A 21,185-nucleotide genomic window follows, 5' to 3' on the forward strand; every position below is an offset into this window, starting at 1 on the left:
CTCATATCTGTAGTTGTGTTAAAGGTATATTAAAAGACACCTCCAGAGGCACTGTGCAGTGCTGCAGTCAACAGTAATGATGGTTGACAGCCCGAGAGATTATTAGTTTAATATTTTTCCAACTTCTAATGAATTCTCTTCATTAATCAATAATAAAAGTTGTTGAAAAGCTTAAATTGTTTCTAATGTCTTCTTGTTTCAAAGTATCACTGAAATCATAATATAAACAGCTTTCAAAAGACCAGCTGGTAACCTGTACATAAAATGAGCCGAGATATTTTTTTCCTAAAGAAACAAACAAATATAGTCCACCATGTTTAAAATACACAGGGATATAAATAACACAAAAGAAGCTAGGAGGAGATGTTAAACATGCTGGATACCTGCATTCTCTATTTACTGTTCCAAGTGATAGCCCTTTTACTTCTTTAAGCATTTCCTATTCTTAAATTGTCTCATTTGTTTACCTTCACAACTCTGTCAGTTCCACATGTCACCATCAGTCCTCGAGAAACATCCATATTCATATATAAAATGCTATGCTTGCCTTCATGGAATGATGCCAAGGATGTTCGACTACAAAATGAAAAAAAAAATTCAGTTAACTGTGGTATCTTCTAAATTAATTTCCCACATATTTAGGTAAAAAAAAAATCCAAAAAGCAAAGTTTATGGAACATACACAACAAGATTCCCTTTATTGCCCTGTTAAAGGAATCCTGCTCCCAAAAATGATACATTTTTAAAAATGCTACTTACCCAAGTAGTTTGTGGTGGTGGCTTAGAAAAATGTTTAAATCTTATGTTTTAATGCAGAACAAGAGTAAACAGTTATGATGTATTGGAATGTAATGGTGACCAGTTCTAAACAAAAACAATGATGTGAAAAATGTCCATGGAAAAAATAAAAAAATTATCACATAACTTGAGTCGCATAATCCACATGTCTGTTACCCATTTCGATCTTAAAACATGCAAAATACAAGCATTTCTTTGATAAAAAAATTAATTTTTTCCAGAAAACACGGCATACAAGATAAACAAGAAAGACGCTTTCCCAACACTGTGCGTTTGAACTGACAATAAGACTTGACCAATGAATGAGTGGTATATGTGGATCTTCAATTGCATAGTGTTATGCTTTTCACATCATTGCCTTTGGACAGAATTGGTCACTGTTACATTCCAATATAACAAACTGTTTCTCTTGTTCTGCATTTAAACACAAGATTAAAAATTTTTCTCACTACTGCCCACACAGGGCAGGCAATACAATTTTTTCAATATAATTCTTGGGTGAATGCCACGGCCATGAGCACTCCTGGAAATAAAAAATTTCAAATGATGATGATTAAAAGAAACACAGCCATTAATGCTCCTTTTTCTTGGGTCATAAAGTATTAGAAAAGGTTACCTTAACACTAGAATCCCTGAAACCTACGAAAAAGTCGTAATGCTGGGCCACCTTAAATTCTTTCGCACCTCTTCATCAGTGTTTTTGTTTTGTAAATGTGTAAATCAGCAACTGCAGAAGTCAGCCTGCAATCCTATCCCCCACCAATGCAGCTGATGTCAGACACCAAATTCTCCCAGCTCAAGTCTGTTTATCTGGATGTGAGGTAGGTCTGGAATTGTATAGGGTCAATAATATCTTGTTATTTGGAATTTATATATTTCACGTGTGTTCCATGTCTACAACGATCTAGGTAAATGTAGAATGACAAGAAATACGAGGCAAGAAATGTTGAACACATCACTAAAACTGAAACGCTGTTCATGCTATAGTAATAATAACAAAATGCTGATAATAAAATGTATGTATGAAGAGTGAAGTCCAAATATGAAATAAACAGTTTCACAAAAGGTATAAGAAAATAAGTGTGCCTTTATCTATACTAATAAAAGGCAAAGCCCTCACTGACTCACTCACTCATCACTAATTCTCCAACTTCCCGTGTAGGTAGAAGGCTGAAATTTGGCAGGCTCATTCCTTACAGCTTACTTACAAAAGTTGGGCAGGTTTCGAAATTCTACCGGTAATGGTCATAACTGGAACCTATTTTTTCATCCATATACTATAATAGATTTCTGCTCGATGGCCGTGGGAGGCGGAGTTACGCCTCCCATGTAATTTAGTGCCTACCCATATAAGGCTGTCCGTCAGTGGCAATCCAATAGAAACACTGCCGCTAAATATTCACGGGTGAAGGACTGTGCTTATGCAGAGAAAGATGAGATGGTCAGGGTGGTGTTTGGCACAAACTCAGTGAAACTGCGAGAGAAACTTTTAAGTGCCAGGTCTTAGCTAACATTAAATACAGCCGTGGACATCGCACGAGATGGCACCAGCACAGCTGGGAACCTTCGATGCATGTACACCGAGCGGCTCACGTGAAATGACGCAGTGCACAGACAAAAAGAAACAGTTCCAAAGAGTGCTGAACAAAAACCAAATTACACAATTGAGAAGGCAGCAAAAAAATATGAAGCGTCTGATACATACAAGCATATTCATGCTCAGTGTATTAATTAGATGAACGGTAAAAAAGTAAGAGCGAGGGGAGGGTGACTTATTGAGGCACGCAGGCTCGATGTAGTGCGCGTCAACTCGATCTGAATTGCGCGATCACATTCGAAAAAATATATCTTTTCAAGTTCTATTTAGTCGACACAAATATCTTTGGTTGGAATGTAAAGCGAATTTACTCTACATTTGTATGGTGAAGAAAAATGTATGCAGTGATGCCTACATTTAACTTACATTCCTACCAAAGATATTTCTGTCGACTAAATACAAATTTCTTCTATTTAAAATTTAAATAGAACTTGAACAGATACGATAGTTCATAAAATCCACGCAGACTTGCACGTAAGAGCGGGAGTCATCTGTTTTAACAAACAGCGTATTGCACTGATACAAAATAGTCTGCCCATTTAATTATTTAGGAATGGATAAATAAATTAAGATTTTGTACAAATAATGTTTTTCATTTTTCTTCCTTGATGGATTCTAGTACCCCCAGCAACAGTTGCTCGCACCCCAAAGAGTGTGTATGTGTGTATATACAGGTATGTATGTATGTATATATATATATATATATGTATATATATATATATATATATATATATATATATATATATATATATATATATATATATATATATATATATGTGACAGCAACACTCATCACTCACAACAGTAACAAAACAATTACATTGACATTCACGTTACGTTATTTTCAAAATGTTTCCTTTTCTTTTTCATTACTTCTTTAACACACTACTTCTCCACTGCAAAGCGCGGGTATTTTGCTAGTACTATTATATAAGAAAAACATTAATTTGATCCGAGTCTGTAATACCCGGTGTAAATGGGAGAACTTTGTGTCTGACTTTGGCTGTGTCATTGGGGGATGGAATAGCAGGCTGCATGTGCTGATTGACACATTTGTAAAACAAAGACGCTGATGAAGAGGTGCAAAGGAATTTAAGCTGGCCTGGCATTATAACTTTTTTCGTAGGCTTCAGAGATTCTAGTGTTAAAAGTAACAATTACTTACAGCCATAAAAGTCCTGACATGATCAACTGAATAGTCAAAAAAAGTTTACTAAACAAAAAAACAGCTTATTCTCATGGATAGATGAAAAGCTAAAATGTGTAACATTAATTAAAAAGATCAAATTATTTTAATTAGTATTATTACATGATGAACCTCATTAAAGTATATCATGATCTGAACCCAGGGTAGTTCCTTCTCCTCCATGCCAATTCTAATGACTGACATCAAGCTATAAATATTCCTGTTGGGAGACCACTTTAAAAAACCTTATTTCCCAACATTTCTAATTATGTTGCAACATTTTTGGGACTGAAAAATCAAAAAACTGTAAGCAAAGTAAATGTACCATAATTTTATGTTTCATAAAGCAGCACACAGGAAGTTTTAGCAAAGCATTTAACATTTATTTTAGTATTAGCCTTATGCAGTTTTCTAGTAGTGTTTTTCTTTTTTTTTATTACTAATCTTAGACAAAGTCACACTAATGATATAGAATGCTGTTAGGTTGCTAGGTCTGTTGTTTTCATTATAAAAAAAATCCCCCACTTACTCTTCATCTTTGATTGTCTCATAGCAGGAATCACAAACACGAACTTGAAACTCAAATCCCATAATGGGATAAGTAGATCGCTTAGAGCTGCACTTGCCACAAACAGCTTTCCCACATTTCCTACAGTGATGCTAAAGAGGAAAAAAATAGATCTCCATGAGTGCTACTTTTATTCAGCAATTGAAAATGCCAGTTTTAAGTGTAATTTGTATTATCCACTGTCACTAGAGAAGTACTCTACTAGTCAAATGGGGAATAAAAGAGAAGCTATTTACAGGACCATCATTACTAATAGTGTCAACCAATGTTTGTTATAACCACAGCTAGTCAGAGTAAGGAAAAACAGTGTTAAACATATGCTTTGTTGTTACTATTAAATTGCATTGTTCCACCCACATTATTGTATAACACCTATATTGGCCACTTATGCTACTCACAATAATTTATGAAGTGTTGTTTCTCAAGTTTATCCACAATTATCCACCGATTGATTTCAATTCATATAGCTAAACAAGTAATCATAAAGAGTCTTTATGACAATATCTATCTATCCTCCATTACATATTTACATTATTACACTTGAAGGATAAGCGTGGTAACTTTCAGGTTCAAGGTATTTCTTAACAATCATTGTATATATTAATTAGCTACATAAAATTGTGCTCTAAAGTGAAGCATTTTATTTTTATAAATTTCATAAATACCTTGTCTGTCCTTGTAGCATGCAATGGGGCTCAAGGGTACACAAGTCCATACATGGAAAAAAAAAAGGCTTAAACGTAACAAACATCTCAATGTTTAAGGCAAGAATGCTATTGGATGCTAATTCACATGTTGAGATTGCACATTGTAAAATCGTGTATTCATATTCATGTCAATTTAGGAAGTAGTAAAAAAAAAGTAAACAATTGCTGAGATTCAGCCATTTCAAAAGATGCTTGCTCTACACCTCTTCTTGCCAATTATCTTCCCCCTCTGTGCAACCAGTCACTACTCAACCCTACGGGCATGTTTCCCTTCAGCTCATTTTGTTAAGTGCCCAACATCAATTTTCATTTTCATTTTGATAATTGATGTCTTACAGGTATGTTTTTTTTTCAGGATTTGGAAAAATAAGCTATCATTTTAAATATGTAATATGTCTGTGACTATAAAGATGCGGATAAATTTACCGTAATCATTGAACTGTATTTGTATAAGCCAGAATATACCGATGTGGAGCTCCAAAAGATTGAAGAGTAAGGGCTCATTTATTCTTCACGCTCAGAACGCGTAACTACCCGCATCATGGCTGCCACACATTCCCAGCGTTCATTTGACGCGTCCTCTGAGAAGGTCTTAAGAAATTAACGTGACGCATGTGCAAGCTGCAGTACCAGCAAAAAGTCAGGGGCGCACTGTGCTAAAAGTTGGAATGTGACGTCAGAGTCTCTGGTTGCTATCTACATATGACAGAAAGCTGCTTTGTGGATCCTACGAGATCAATGTGTGTGCTTCAAAGTTTGATGAATGGTTCGATGTGGTCAAGCAAAATGCCAACATACAAATGCATTCGTGGTGCTTTTATATTCATGGTACACATGTGAAGTGTAAAGTAATGGCTACTGAGGAAGAGTGCCTCTTTTGCAAGAGTAAGATGTGCTGCTTCCACTTCTGGAAAACGTAGACGTGTCAAGGGATGAGCCTGCTTTGTGCGGTTTATGTCACTAATTAGAATGATTTTTTTAAATATCACCAATCACAAGAGCTTGAGACATTTTTACACTTTCCAAAATTAAACCTGAAGAAACAATTAAATCCATCCATCCATTATCCAACCCGCTATATCCTAACTACACGGTCACAGTGGTCTGCTGGAACCAATCCCAGCCAACACAGGGCGCAAGGCAAGAAACAAACCCCGGGCAGGGTGCCAGCCCACCACAGGGCGCACACCCACTAGGGACAATTTAGAATCGCCAATGCACCTAACCTGCATGTTTTTGGACTGTGGGAGGAAATTGGAGCACCCGGAGGAAACCCACGCAGACACGGGGAGAACATGCAAACTCCACGTACAATCAAATTCTGTAAAGCCAATTGGGCACTTTTCATTAGAGTAAGCTTGCTTATGGATTTTATTTTTTTATATGCATTTGATTCAAATCCAGGACATTAAATCTGTCTAGCAGCACCACAAATGACTGTTCTACCTTGCACCCATACATAAGAGCTATTCATCTACAGTATTCAATTTGCTAATAAGCAACATTTACAGACCACGGCTTTACTTTTCAGTTGTATTCACATGCAGCTGCATTGAAATGACTCACTTGAAAAATGTTTGGAAGTACAGTTAATACCTGGCGATCAGGAACAGGTTTTCTTTTCCCTTTTGACTGCAAGATGTCGTCCAGAGAGAAGTAAGCACAACAGACTCACAGGTTTGCTTTCAGTAGGTCTTCTATTTAAATACTCACATCGAACTTAAGTGCAAGAAGCCATACATTTAAAGTATTGTAGTTACCATAAGGAGGTCTATGGAAACTGTAAACACCTTGTTTTAAGTTTTTATTTACACCCTGGTCATGAACATTTTTTTACCCATTTTTTCGAAATGTAAAAATTGCGCTGAAGAACTTAACATCGTTTGTTTTCATGCTGATCAATTTCCTTATTTTACATCTAAACTCCACTCACAATGGTGGCTGTGGACAGGAAATGGATTCTTGCATCAAAAAAAAAAAAACATTGTTATTTCTAGTTTCCTTTCGTTATTATAAGAATGTTTTATCAACCAGAAAAGGACATTTCTTGAATCAAAAACTTTGCTGGTTCAAAGAGGCCATATATGGTAGGTTTTTCAGATTTTTCTATTGCCCACGGACCCATCTACCCTTCAGTCTCATTGTAAACTGCAAGAACAGACAATGTATTTTTAAAATGCATTAAAATCACTTCACTTCAGAACACAATGTTATGTTACAAATTAATATATACCATGATTGTGAAGAAATAACTTTGACTTGAATAATACAAAACCTGTCCTTTAAAGACTGGGATTGTACAAATGTATTGTAAAGAGACAATTACTTATCTAACTGTTTAGTGTAAAATGTTAGCTTTTTATTTGTAGTGTTTAAAAATAGTTTACATTTTTTATAAAATCTATGAAGAGTAAAGGATTTTGGTCTCCATTTGATAAAAAGACTGAACGCTACAGAAAGTCCAGAGAACAGTAAGTAAGCTGGAACTATGCAAGACTGTAACTATGGAGAAAGATTACAGAATATTAACCTTTACAGTGTAAGCAAACAAAGATAAAGAGGCAACATGATTGAAGTTTTTAAAATAATGAAAGGAATGAATGTTGCTGGTAGAATTTCACACAAACATTACAAAAAAAAAATTAGGCAAATAGGTCATTTAACCCAACAAAGCTCACTAATCCTCTTGTCAATATTGTTCTAAATTTTCTAAAAGGCAGACTGAAAGAAAGACTTTTACTTGCTATCAAAAAACAGAGCTGAAAATCAAACTACTTTAAAACCTCTATATTGGGCAAACTCCTTGCTCTACCTGTCGAAGGCCCAGAGTCTTTGTATCCCACATTTGCTTCAAATTCCAAAAGAAAGGCTGTTCACACTTCTGACACGAGTCACTTTCTTGCCACTGAGGTGCCTAAAATGTGAGTGAAAAGCATTAATTCATTGCATTATTTGACTTGAGCAACCTAAAAATCTTAATCTAGTCAATCAGTCTAATTCAATAACAAAAACAGAAACTCCATATTGTAATTTAAACAAAAATAATCTACACACAAATGTAACTAGATATATACTGAAGATCAAAGGATTAGATTGAGTGATAACTGCATTGAAACATATGAACTACTTTTTGCTTTAATATAAAACAAATATGAACTGCTTTAATTCTGTACCCAGATATTATCCATCAAACACAATGCATATTAAAAACAGTGTATATAAAACTCTTATTTAAGAGAGAAAAATTCACTATTTGCCTTGGAATGACAAAAATCTCTTTCTGGTGTATGTAATAAACCATACAGGGTAGAAATTCACTGAAAAGCAGAGGACAGCATTAATGCAGACAGCTCTAACAAGGAAAAGCTAACTGGAAAAGCTACGTGTCAGCAAGGCATATGTGCTTCCCAAAGCTTGATATTTCAATTTACTTTTTCGTGAATGGGTATTATGATTTCTGCAAACAAAATGAGCCAAATTATTACAAAGCATATTTTATGAACAAAACGCAACACAAACAGCACAGGACTGAGCCTGGATTGTAAAAATAAAAAGAATGATGTAATAAAAAACAATAAAAAATAATTTCATTTTCATTAATTTACAAAATATGTAGAAAGCATACACTTAACTAAAAATCCACTTTTAACACCTAGATCAATTTGGCAAACATTGCCAGCAGAACAGGCAAAACTACATAAAAACCTAAAATAAAGTAATCCAACAATCATGCACTTGGCTTGCAATGACCACTCCTGTTATCTAAAAATAGTCACTGTAGGCAGCAGAGCAGCAATGAAGAATTCTCAAATAGTAATATCACAGTATTGTCTTCAAATGCTAACAAACTTATTTAATTTATTAAACATATTAATTAAATAAGTTAAATTAATTAAACTTAATTTATTTTCCACCAGCAAAATACCCGTGCTTCGCTGCGGAGAAGTATTATGTAAAAGAAGTTATGAAAAAGAAAAGGAAACATTTTAAAAATAACGTAACATGATTGTCAATGTAATTGTTTTGTGACTGTTATGAGTGTTGCTGTCATCAAGGATTTGATTATCATTATTTCTTTCAATCAGGTTCATATTTAGGGGATTTGTTGGGTTCAAGTTACATTCCGTGTTTGTCTAGTCTGTCCCTGACCATCTCATCTTCGTTGTCAAACGTTGTAAAGAAAACAGGTTTCATTCATCGAAGTGTTCACTACCCAAATCAGTACTCGTAAATCTAAGATGTTTAACAGGTATTCCTGGTTTTAAGTTGTGGATTTGCCTGCGAATATTTAGCGGCAGCGTGTCTATGAACGTAATTTAAACTTAAGCTTTACACCTTGCTTTCCTATTGATATGTCTACAAAGGCTTGTTCAGCGTCAGAGGGTTGTTCCTTTCCTACTGCATCAATAAGCAGCTCATCTTCCTTTTTATCTGAGACATCACACACTGCATGCACGGGTTTACCTTTCCCAGTCCCGCAAAGTCAGTTCACATGAGCCGCTCAGAGTACATGCATCAAAGGTTCTCAGCTATGCTTGTGCTCTCATGCAATCTTGCGATGTCCACGGCTTTATTTAATGTTAGCTCAGACCCGGCACTTAAAAGCTTCTCTCGCACTTTTGCTGAGTTTGTGCCAAACACTATTCTATCTCTGACCATCTCATCTTCATTTGCATAAGCACAGTCCTTCACCAGCAATTTTAACTCCGTTACAAAGTGATCAAAAGTCTCGTTTATACCCTGCATCTTCTCATTAAACTTGTATCTCGCAAATATCGTATTCGTCGTAGGCATGACAAAACGCCAGCGGCAGCCTATCTATGAACTTAATTTAAACTTAAGGTTTACACCGTGCTTTGTTTCCGCAGTAGCTGCACTTAATATGCTTGTATGCGTCACTCGCTTCATAATCTTTTGCTGCCTTCTCATTTGTGTAATGCATGTTTTGTTCGGCGCTCTTTGGAGCTCTTCCTTGTTCTCTGCGTACTGCGTTCATAGTCAGTTCACGTGAGCCGCTCGGAGTACATGCATCAAAGGTTCTCAGTTGTGCTTTTGCTATCTCGAGCGATCTTGCGATGTCCACGACTTTATTTAATGTTAGCTAAGACCCGGCATTTAAATGTTTCTCTCGTACTTTCGCCGAGTTTGTGCCAAACATTATTCTATCCCTGACCATCTCATCTTCGTTTGCATAAGCACAGTCTTTCACCCGCGAATATTTAGCGGCAGTGTGTCTATTGGATTGCTGCTGACGGACGGCCTTATATGGGCAGGCACTCAATTACGTGGGAGGCGTGACGATGAGGGTCGCAACTCCGCCTCACATGGCAACCAAGCTGCAGGCTATGGCTGTATATATGTAAGTAAGTAGGTTCCAGTTATGACCGTTATGCGTATAATTTCGAAATGAAACCTGCGTAACTTTTGTAAGTAAGCTGTAAGGAATGAGCCTGCCAAATTTCAGCCTTCTACCTACACGGGAAGTTGGAGAATTAGTGATGAGTCAGTGAGTCAGTCAGTGAGGGCTTTACCTTTTATTAGTATAGATTAAAAGCTGGAGTACTACAGTCAGCAAGCAGTTTTGTCAAAGCTGCCTTAGTACTTGCAAAAGCCAAATCAGCTATATCCCATTTTTGACAGAGAGACATGGTTAACAGAAATAAACTGGAAGAATTTAGGAGCATCTCTCAAATTAAGTTATTTCATGTACAACTCAATGCCAGATACTGTAAGTATGTACTTACTGTAGATAGTGTTTTGATTACATTATGAGGAAAAAACTAAATATTGTTGCTCTAGGTGGTTGTTAACTTTGTGCTTGTTGATTATCTACTAATTGTTCTCTAAAGATGCAAGTTGTTTAATGCCTAAAAGCAAAATGGCTCCCTGTGGCTCTAAAATTGGATTACACAATGGAAAGACGAGGTTTGTGAAGCCACTTTTGTGATATGTCTGGAAGTGGAAATCGAGAAATCCTCCTTGTATCATATTACCCTTTACAAACTTAACAGATTTTAGGGTGGGTTTGGCTAAATGGCCTCATATTTGTCAGACAGAATGGTATAGTTGTTAAAACACTGTATGCTAAACCTATTTCCAGATCAATTTCAATCTCTGCCTCACTGTGCGACTTTGAGCAAGTCACTAACCATGCCTGTGCTCCAATTACAAATAACACTTGGTAAAAAGTAGTAAAATATCCTGATCTTGTTTAATGGCATCAGAAAAACATGGCCTAATAATAAAATACAGCATCTGGAGTTTCCTTGGGTATACTGCACATTTTTTTTTTTTAACGTATCCCTTATTATATATTGTGTGACTGTTCTTATGGCAGCAGTGGAGAGGTATTATATATGGCAATACTTTGTAAAATAGACTGGCTAAGTGATTGGCAGCTACAAACTATCATTTATATTTTTGCAAAAGCCCACATTCCTAGTTTCATATTTAGTCTGAAACAATGCTGAAGTACTACTGTATGTTTTATCAGTATCTGTACAATGTAATGGACCTTTGGGACAGTTCCATGACTTTTCAGGTTGCTTTGATTTTATCAATAATCTCCCTCCTTCTCCTTATAGCTGTCTTCCAGTTTAATACTTTAATTCTCTTCCAGTTTAATACTTGATTTAAAAATGTGGTTTATGTGTTTTTATTGAGTTAACTGATAGCTCCAAGATTCTAGGTTAGAATCCCTGCCAGGTCACGTTCTCACTGCACCTAGGTGGGTTTTTTCACTAAGATATACTGTACAAGTTGTACTTACTGGAAGCGCTACATTGGTCCTACATAAGTGAGTGTGAATGTGTGTGCTAGTGTGTTCTGTGATAAACAGGAGTCAGTCATGAGTTTCTTTAATAATGAATAACAGAACTTCCAAAGTGGTTGAAAAGATAAATCTTGTTAGTTTATATCCTAATGACATGTTGTAAGCTATCTGTTTCAAATATAAACTTTGAAAATTGGAAAAAATATTAACTAAGGAAAACCACTGCAGAACAAAACTTGACACCCTGTACAACTGCAAATAATAATTTTATCAAATAACCTAAAACCTATGTATGGGAGGTAACAAAATAAAGTGACCTTTATATATGAAATCCACAAAACTACAAGCATGACGGATAACATGTCAGTGTTGCTTCTCTCCACACACGCGCGCACACACACACACATTGTGACCCCAAAGCATACTTTGAGAGTAGACTTTAAATCTGAACAGTCCGATTTCAGGGCAAGAAGGATGCACCATACTGATTAAAGTATGAGTTACTTTGGGCCTTTCAAAGTTTTACAGTTATGTGGGGTGTTTACAAGGTCATGGAGTGAATCGATCAATACCTCTTCTCTTCTGATATCCATATTCCACACTACTATCCCTCCATCAGCTGAGCAAGAAATCAGTTGTCTTGTAAGCTGCAAATAGCGAACAGCTTGAACCTTGTCACTGGGAAAAGAAAAAAAAAACAGCACAAAGGGAGCTGAAAATGGCAACTGAAGTATAATGAAGAAAAATTTAAATATCATAAAAATCATGACAATTTATAAATCAAAAAATGATACTGATAAAAATTAAATAGTTCACATTCTTCAGTTTAAAGTAATACTTTTTAATGTGTTCAATACCACAAATTATATATAGAAACCAGAAACAAAAACATATGTTGAATGCAGCATAGTATAGTGGCTAAGGCACTGGACTTCAAATCCCCAAGTTGCTCTTTCAATTCTCACCTTTGACTCATTGTAGGCCTCTCAATTGCCCTGTATCACTGTTACTATAAGGTGCTTTACTATAGAAAGGTATTATATAAAATACAAGGTTTACTGACACATTTGAACAATGTTTTGCAGTTTCTATTTTGCTAGCAATCTAAATTATGCAAAACTTATTTAGTGCAGCCTTTTACAGTATCACAAAACAGCTTTAACACTTGCATTCCTTCCATAACATTTGTACACTTGCAACTACCACAGATTCACTGAATGCACTCCTGTAACTTTAAATCACACCAAGCTTGGAAATATTGCACTGTTATTTGTAAATCTCATCAGGTATACCAAAGCATTGTGTCACTTTGGAGCCTATTATGGCAATGTTTCTGAACACTGAACAATTCCTGAATTATGACCTGGCCTGTAAAATGTAACATTTACAAGAGTAAAATACACATTTCGTTTATCACAGTCCGTCAAGAAACATACATTTCTTGAAGCTTGGCAGATGGTCAAGTTCATACTTGAAACTGTGATTAGCCTAGAATTCTTTAAATATCACAGGACTCAAGAATGCCAGGGTTTTATTCTGGACCTAATAAAGGCTTTAACATATCATAAAAAATAACCTTTAAAGTATGGGTTTTATTGTCCCAGCCACACATACTACAAATAAACAACTGAGTACAATATGTCATGTAAAGTGTTACTGAAATAATATACAGGTACTGTATATACAATGTAATGGTTAAAAATGTATGCATTTTAAACTTTAAACTATACCCAAGTGGTGGCATAGTGGGTGCAGTGGTTAGCTCTGTTGTATCACACACTCCTAGGTTTCAACTGTAGGCCCAGTAGTCCATGTGAAATTTGTGTGTGTGCTTGAGTAGGCCTATAGTGAGAACACCATGTCCAGGATATTCTGCCCCTTCCCTGTAATCCTGAATTTGACTAAACAGGTATGATAAAGAGCTCTTAGTACAGTATGCTTAACATACTAAGTGGCTCATATTGATGGTACTAAGTAACAAGATGTTCAACAAGATTTTTTTGTTGATTTGTCTTTGTCATAGTTAAATATCTTAACTAAGATTGAGTTCAGTCTTGAAGTCCATTGTGAGTCATTCACCACCAACAACTGAACCAGATGCTTGGTGAAGCAGATTGTGTTGTGGTTATCTGCTCAAGCAGGCCTGACCACTGAAAATGGTAATGTAAAACTGATGGAGGGTACCGGTTCAGATATTTACAAGGGCTGTCATATTAAACTCAGGTAGACTTGTTCTGAAAACCTTGTGGCAGAGATACTAGAAGGAAGATGTGCTTGCAAGATCTCCAAGAAGTGCCCCCTGCTAACATGCTCACAAAAACAGGAATACTTAGTGCAAGCTGAAGGAGATGCATGGTGTAAGGCAGAGAGATTTGGAAAATGATGACCAAACATTAAGCTAAAACAAAGATAAAGGTGAGAAAATCAGGAGGGTAAAACAAGTACAGAGGTTTGATCAGGTCTAGATAAGAAGAAAGAGACTGCGGTGGACTGGGAATGTGGCACTATAGCAAAAGGGGTGGGTGTAGGATGGCTGAGAGAGAGGGATAGACTGATGCTACACAAGAATAATATGTTCATCACAGTCAGAAACCATGATGAACCACTATACCAAAATGAGCTTTCCTTTATCTGCACTGGCTGAAAAGGATATTCTGTAATCCAAAAACTCTGGGTCAGAGTGCTGCCACACCTATCTCAGGCCGGACTGCTTAGAAGAGGGCATCACCCTATGGGAACTCCTGAGAACAGACACAAAATAGCGAGCATGACTGGCTAACATAGTGCACAATAACAGAGGAAGAGTGGCGGAGTCAGGAGGAAGCTGCAGCAAATAAGGAAGAATGTGACACCCTATAATGTCAGAAGATGCAGAGGTTACACAAGGTGGTTGTATGAGGGGTACAATACTGCAAAATATGTAAAGCAAAGGAGTCTCATTAAAACTGGTGAGGTGTTTTGTCTTTGTATTCTGTGTTATAGTAGATTTCTGTAGTCCCTATATATTCAAATTAGTAACTTACTGATGACCCTGAAGCAGCAGTGTCCTTCCTTTTCTCCCTCCAATGTCCCACATGATTATGCTGTTATCTGAAGCTCCAGAAAAAAGCAATCGCTGGACTGGGTCCCAGCACAAGGATCCTATACTACCTGAAGGGGACAGAGAGGAGTGGAGTGAATATCAGCTTTCTTCTTAATGTATGCTTTATACCTCCTTAACCTGGTCACTGGAAGCAAAACAGGGGAAGACTGGGAGTGGGATGAGAATATATAAAATGCACAAAAGACATCCTTAATATAACATCTTTATATAATTGTTAAAATATAAAGTTTACTCACTTACAGAAGTGTCTAGCAACAATTGCACTGAAAAACACCAGTGGGCATGTGATTTTGTCCCAAACAATTTAACTATAACTAGGTAAATCTCTGTACTTAGTTTAAATAAGATGATTTGCCCCACATTTCTATCTGTAATCTCAGAAATTGTTGTTAATGCAAACTTTACATTTCTATAAATAAGACACAGTTGTCAACAGCTTTTACCGCACAGGAGTTTATTCAGTCTGTTACTTTTGCCTCTTCTACTTGTTAAAATTCAGCGTTTTTCATTAATTTTTACTTGCAAATTGCTAATTAACAACAGGATACAAATATGCCACCAGCTAAGTCCACTTGCATAGGTTTATTGTAAAGTAACGATTTTAATGAGTAACACAGTCCCTTGAACTTGTACTTAGTCTTCAACACTTTTTTCATGTTGCCTCAATTTTCAAATTTAAAACACATTAAATTAAGCAGTGAACTATAAAGCATTACCTACCACCTATAATAAAACAAATTGTCAAAAACTTTGAACAATTTGCCCAAAATTAAAAGCGTAAATAAAAAGATCTAAAAGTATCAATTTCCCAATGTAACTCTAAGCTTGAACAAACTCCTCTACTGTGTACTACTTCAGCCTGTTTTCCAAATCCCTCTTAAGGACTAGGACTGGAGCGTAAAGTTTCTATTTGCAAAGGTTCTCCTCCACTGATCTGTGGTGTGCACTGGAATGGAATAGGGTTCAGATAAGAATTGGCATCTCCAAAACGGAGATCATGGTTCTCTCTGAGGAAAAAAGGTGGCTTGTTGTCTACAGGTAAGGGGTAACTTCGCTGCCCTAAACAGGCAAGTTCAAGGACCTCAAGCTGGTGATATGTTCATCTTCGCAAATAGTAGATGTGTCTGTGAGACTGACCAATGAATATGTGCATTTTCAGCCATTTTACAGATTTTGCATCACACTAGTGTTGAACTGGGAGCCAAATTTGTGAAGGAAGCTGTTGATTTACCATTAAGTGTATATCCCTATTGCTACCCAAAGTCATGTCACAAAAATGACACTGTGAGTACAAGTTTCTGAGTTCACTCCTATGATTTTAATATGCTTATCATTGCTATGTCCCAAACTATTATGGTGCTCTGAAATGGGGGGGCCATGTATAAAAAGTGTTGTCATTTCTACATGGCGTGACCAAAAATTATGCTAATCCCTTTAAATTAAAGTCTGTAATGTACACCTTCATCACATCTTAATTGTTTGATTTGAGGGGTAAATCAAGGGAAAATGCGTCTTTGTCCCAAAAATTATGTAGGGTACTATATATAACAAATTCATGAAAAAGACAGAGATAAATCAAGGAGATGATTATTGAGAACCATAATCCTTTTTATTCTACCCTACTCACAGTAGGCCCACATTAGTAAATTTCTGGCATATGCAAAAAATTGTGACTTTTTTGTATAAATAATTTGAGGACTATAAGACTAGCAATTGAATTCAAGTACAAAAGAATCATATAACTGAAATGAATTCGACGGAGTTAGGCTGCACTGAAAAGTACCTACAATATCACTAATGACGCATCATCCCAAGGGGTTTGTCACATGTACTAATAAAATGGCTCTACAACCAACACTATAATCTAATAAAGGACATTTTAAACAGAAAAAAAAATAAAGAGACTGATGAGGCAAGTGCTAATCCCATTGGGGCCCCCTGGCTATCACACAGAGTGAAGCGGCTGATGGTGTGACTGCAAGTCTTTCAAACTTAAGCCCTCAAAGGCCAGTGTGACCATTTTATTGCTGCTAATGGAATTTATTTACTTACACACTTTATTGCCGCTCTCATTTTGCTACATTAATGAGGAAAGATCACCAGAACATTTAATAAACTTGAATTATATCAGTTCTCCAATTTAATATATCTTAGTTTTTTCTATTTCCATTATTAAGGTATAGAGTCAGTTTTTATTTAACTTGAATTATGCATTTGCTATATAAAAGCGGTGCTAATGCTCGTGTGCTATGTCATCTGTAGGAATGAAAATTGCAGTTAATTTTATTACTACTTACATTTAAAAAAAGAACAAACACACACACACACACTACAATAGATGGTGCACTGCAAGCATTAAATGCTGAACTGACCCAACACAGTTCCAACACTCAGCCAGAGAGAAATCAGCTGATATTATTCTAATGTTGCATAGTGTTTTTACTAGCCTATAATCTTACTGCCAGGGTAATTGTACCTAAATAATTTTCTTAGGTGCATTATGATTTTTGTACAATACTATGGTTATATATACAGAGTATAAATGTTGAAACTGTATACTCTATTGTTTTTGCATTGTATTTGTAATGCAGTATGTGCATGCACACTGGGCCTGTACTCGGTTTCTGACTGTGATACAAAGAATAAGCAGACTTGAATTACTGACAGACAACAGGTACTTACTGTACGTTAAAACGGAGGATATTGCACTTTTGAAATTTTTATTGTTCTTTTTTGGGAAAGGCAGGGTGAAAAATGTCATGACATGTTTAAACCGGCTAACTCCAAACCAGGGTCACGGGCATGGATGTGGAAATGGATGTGGGGCATTGTCGGATTGGTAATTATCCCAACTAGCGCAAGGAAGGAATAAACCCTGGAAGGGGTGCCAGTTTATGGCAGGGCAAACAAACACACACACACACACACCCCCGGGCCAAATTAGCGTTGCCTATCCACCTATATTGCCATGTCTTTGGACAGTGGAAGGAAACCTGAGCAACTGGAGGAAACCAATGCAGAATCAGGGAGAAGATGTAAACTCCACACAGAGAAGACACAGGGCATGAACCCTGATTCCCTTACTCCAAGGCAGTACCACTACAACTCTGTTGCCTGTGTGGGAAATATACAAATTGCAAATACGATTTTGCATACAAACGTAGTAAAGTCACAATCTGCAGGAGTTTAGAATATGAATAAAAAGGGTTGAGGGCTTACAACTTTTTCTAAGGTCAAAAAATTCGAAGACTGAGTGTTTTTCTCTAATCTGAATTTATTACTATTTTTCTTAGTTTTGAATGGAGGCTTATACTTATCTTTGCAGGTGGCATTCTTTTTTTATCATGTAAATATGATTTCTGGCACAACCTTCAGCAGCATCTTGCAGAAGGTAGTATGGTTAGTATAAGAGTCACTATGGTTTTCTCTCAGAAGAGTCAAGTGTTGTCTAGGTAAAGGAGTATGTCTGTGTAAATTGGGAACATTATGTAACTCAGAGTAAGGGGGGAAAAAAAAAATCAAGAAATTTGTTGATCACTTTATATAAATAATTGGAATCATTTAAACAGAGAAGTAAACTTATTAAATCTCAAATCATAGAAAAAACAGGCAGATGTAACATGTGTCTTATTTTTAGTAAATTCTGCTAAGCACTGGAAGGTCATGTGGATTGCACTGAGCCTCTACAATGGAATAAAGTAAAAAGGGACCTGAATGGTGAACAGGGAAAACTATTCTGCTAGGTAAGACCTATTTACACAACACAAAGTATGACAATTACTACAGAATTTGTATATGTGCTTACCTCCCATACAGCAAACATCAAGAAGCAAGTGACCTCTGTGAGGAAGGAATACACTTACAAATTATCATTTCCTTTGCTAAGAGATTCTAGATATTCTGAAATGGATGGACACTCCTGTGTGACACTAAAATGCTCTTGCAACAGCAGTAACTATGGTCACATCAAGTCACTAGAATATTAAAGTGTAGATTCAAATTATACTATAAAAGAAAACTACACATTAATTAAGTAGCATGAAACATGGGCTCCTGGACACTGACAGCAAGGATGCTGTGACCATGTTGCCACTCCAGTAGGAACAAAAAGAACTAACACAAACCTTTTGATTTTAAATGCAACATTTTCAAAACTTTTTTTATTTAAAGAAAGACTAAAATACTGATTAACTTATCATTGTCAGCACCACCAGCCTATCAATGTGCCTGAATGCAGAATAAAAGCCTAGGTGCAAATAACCCCAACAATGTTTAAAATGGTTAAAGCAGCCTGACATTGGCAACTGTTATATATGATAAACATTGCTAATTATACTCACTACATATTGTCATGAGTCCAAAAAAGTTCTGACACTTCTTTGTTAGTGTGAACACCCATACTACACAATACAGTTATCCCAATTTCACTAAAGTACGCTTTCTCTCTACTTTCTTCCCTTGCTGGTGGAATATAACCTCACTGCTCCTTTCTTTACCTGTGTTATAAAGGGTGTAACTGCCATTGTGGAAGCATCATTGCATTGAAGTAAAAGTTTCAAAACCTGTTATACCTGGGTCTGTCTGAGGAAACTGCTTTATAGAATTTAGTTGCCATTATACAAGGGGACTATCTTCAAAATTTGTTTTTTCTGCAGTGCACATTGTGATGGTATGGAAGGGTGTTTTTTTTTGGGGGGGAAGGGGCATCTTTTTATTTCCTCCACATCCTTACCCTTAACAGTTGAAGTCATCACTAAGACTGATTTGTAGCCAGATTACAGCAATATGCAATCAGTGCTTTTATTATTAAAAAAAATGCACAAATTATGAAATGGGACAAAATGCTTTTACCTTGCAATAATAGAATTAATATTACAGCACTGGCAGGGATCAACGTTACTAACAGAGAATAATTCATATTTTACTCAAAATCTAACAATAACAATTTATATAGCACATTTTCATACAAGCAATGCATAAAAAATAAAAAAAAAATGTACATTAATACTAGTAACAGAACAAGCAAGATCTAAAGTTTAAAATTAATTAAAATTTCCTTAAAATCAATACATAGATATACAGTTATATGAAATTGGGAACCCCTCTCAGCCTGCATAATAATTTACTCTATTTTCAACAAAAAAGATGACAGTGGTATGTCTTTCATTTCCTAGGAACATCAGACTTCTGGGGTGTTTTCCACACAAAGATTTTTAGTGAAGCAGTATTTAGTTGTATGAAATTAAATCAAATGTGAAAAACTGGCTGTGCAACAATGTGGGTCCCCTTGTAATTTTGCTGATTTGAATGCATGTAACTGCTCAATTCTGATTACTTGTAACACCATTGGTTGGATTAGCTCGTTAAGCCTTGGACTTCACAGACAGGTGTGTCCAATCATGACAAAAGGTATTTAAGGTGGTCTGCTGCAAGTTGTGCTTCCCTTTGACTCTCTTCTGAAGAGTGACAGCATGGGATGCTCAAAGCAACTCTCAAAAGATCTGAAAACAAAGATTGTTCAGTATCATGGTTTAGGGGAAAGCTACAAAAAGCTTTCTCAGAGGTTTAAACTGTCAGTTTCAACTGTAAGGAATGTAATCGGGAAATGGAAGGCCACAGGCACAGTTGCTGTTAAACCCAGATCTGGCAGGCCAAGAAAAATACAGGACCGGCATATGCGCAGGATTGTGAGAATGGTTACAGACATCCCACAGATCACTTCCAAAGACTTGTAAGAACATCTTGCTGCAGATGGTGTATCTGTACTTCGTTCTACAATTCAACACAATTTGCACAAAGAACATCTGTATGGCAGGACGATGAGAAAGAAGCCCTTTCTGCACTCACGTCACAAACAGAGTTGCTTGTTGTATGCAAATGCTCATTTAGACAAGGCAGATTCATTTTGGAACAAAGTGCTTTGGACTGATGAGACAAAAACTGAGTTATTTGGTCAGAACAAAAAGCACTTTGCATGACGGAAGAAGAACACGGCATTCCAAGAAAAACACCTGCTACCTACTGTCACATTTGGTGGAGCTTCCATCATGCTGTGGGGCTGTGTGGCAAGTTCAGGGACTGGGGCCCTTGTTAAAGTCGAGGGTCGGATGAATTCAACCCAATATCAACAAATTCTTCAGGATAATGTTCAAGCATCAGTCACAAAGTTGAAGTTACGCAGGGGTTGGATATTCCAACAAGACAATGACCCAAAACACAGTTCGAAATCTTCAAAGGCATTCATGCAGAGGGAGAAATATAATGTCACAGTCCCCTGACTTGAATATCATCGAAAATCTATGGGATGATTTGAAGTAGGCTGTCCATGCTTGGCAGCCATCAAATTTAACTGAAATAGAGAGATTTTGTTTGGAAGAAACAAGGAGGCGTCTAGAGGCTGTTATATTTGCAAAAAGAGGCTCAACTAAGTAATGATGTAATATCTCTGTTGGGG

At 36.4% G+C, this 21,185-nt stretch overlaps 1 protein-coding gene across 1 annotated transcript in view; it reads right to left on the reverse strand.

Annotated features, from left to right (window-relative positions):
* wdfy1 (WD repeat and FYVE domain containing 1) overlaps positions 1–21,185 on the reverse strand; it is a 65,465-nt gene that overhangs the window by 1,909 nt on the left and 42,371 nt on the right. Inside the window, exons 7-11 of the mRNA XM_039756055.1 lie at positions 14,652–14,778; positions 12,201–12,306; positions 7,669–7,770; positions 4,111–4,241; positions 468–576 (exon numbers count right to left, since the gene is read on the reverse strand). Coding sequence (XP_039611989.1) covers positions 468–576; positions 4,111–4,241; positions 7,669–7,770; positions 12,201–12,306; positions 14,652–14,778 — 575 coding nt within the window. The remainder of the gene's footprint in view (positions 1–467; positions 577–4,110; positions 4,242–7,668; positions 7,771–12,200; positions 12,307–14,651; positions 14,779–21,185) is intronic.

This window comes from Polypterus senegalus, chromosome 1 (genome assembly GCF_016835505.1).
Source record: "Polypterus senegalus isolate Bchr_013 chromosome 1, ASM1683550v1, whole genome shotgun sequence".
In the NCBI taxonomy this organism is placed as follows: domain Eukaryota; kingdom Metazoa; phylum Chordata; class Cladistia; order Polypteriformes; family Polypteridae; genus Polypterus; species Polypterus senegalus.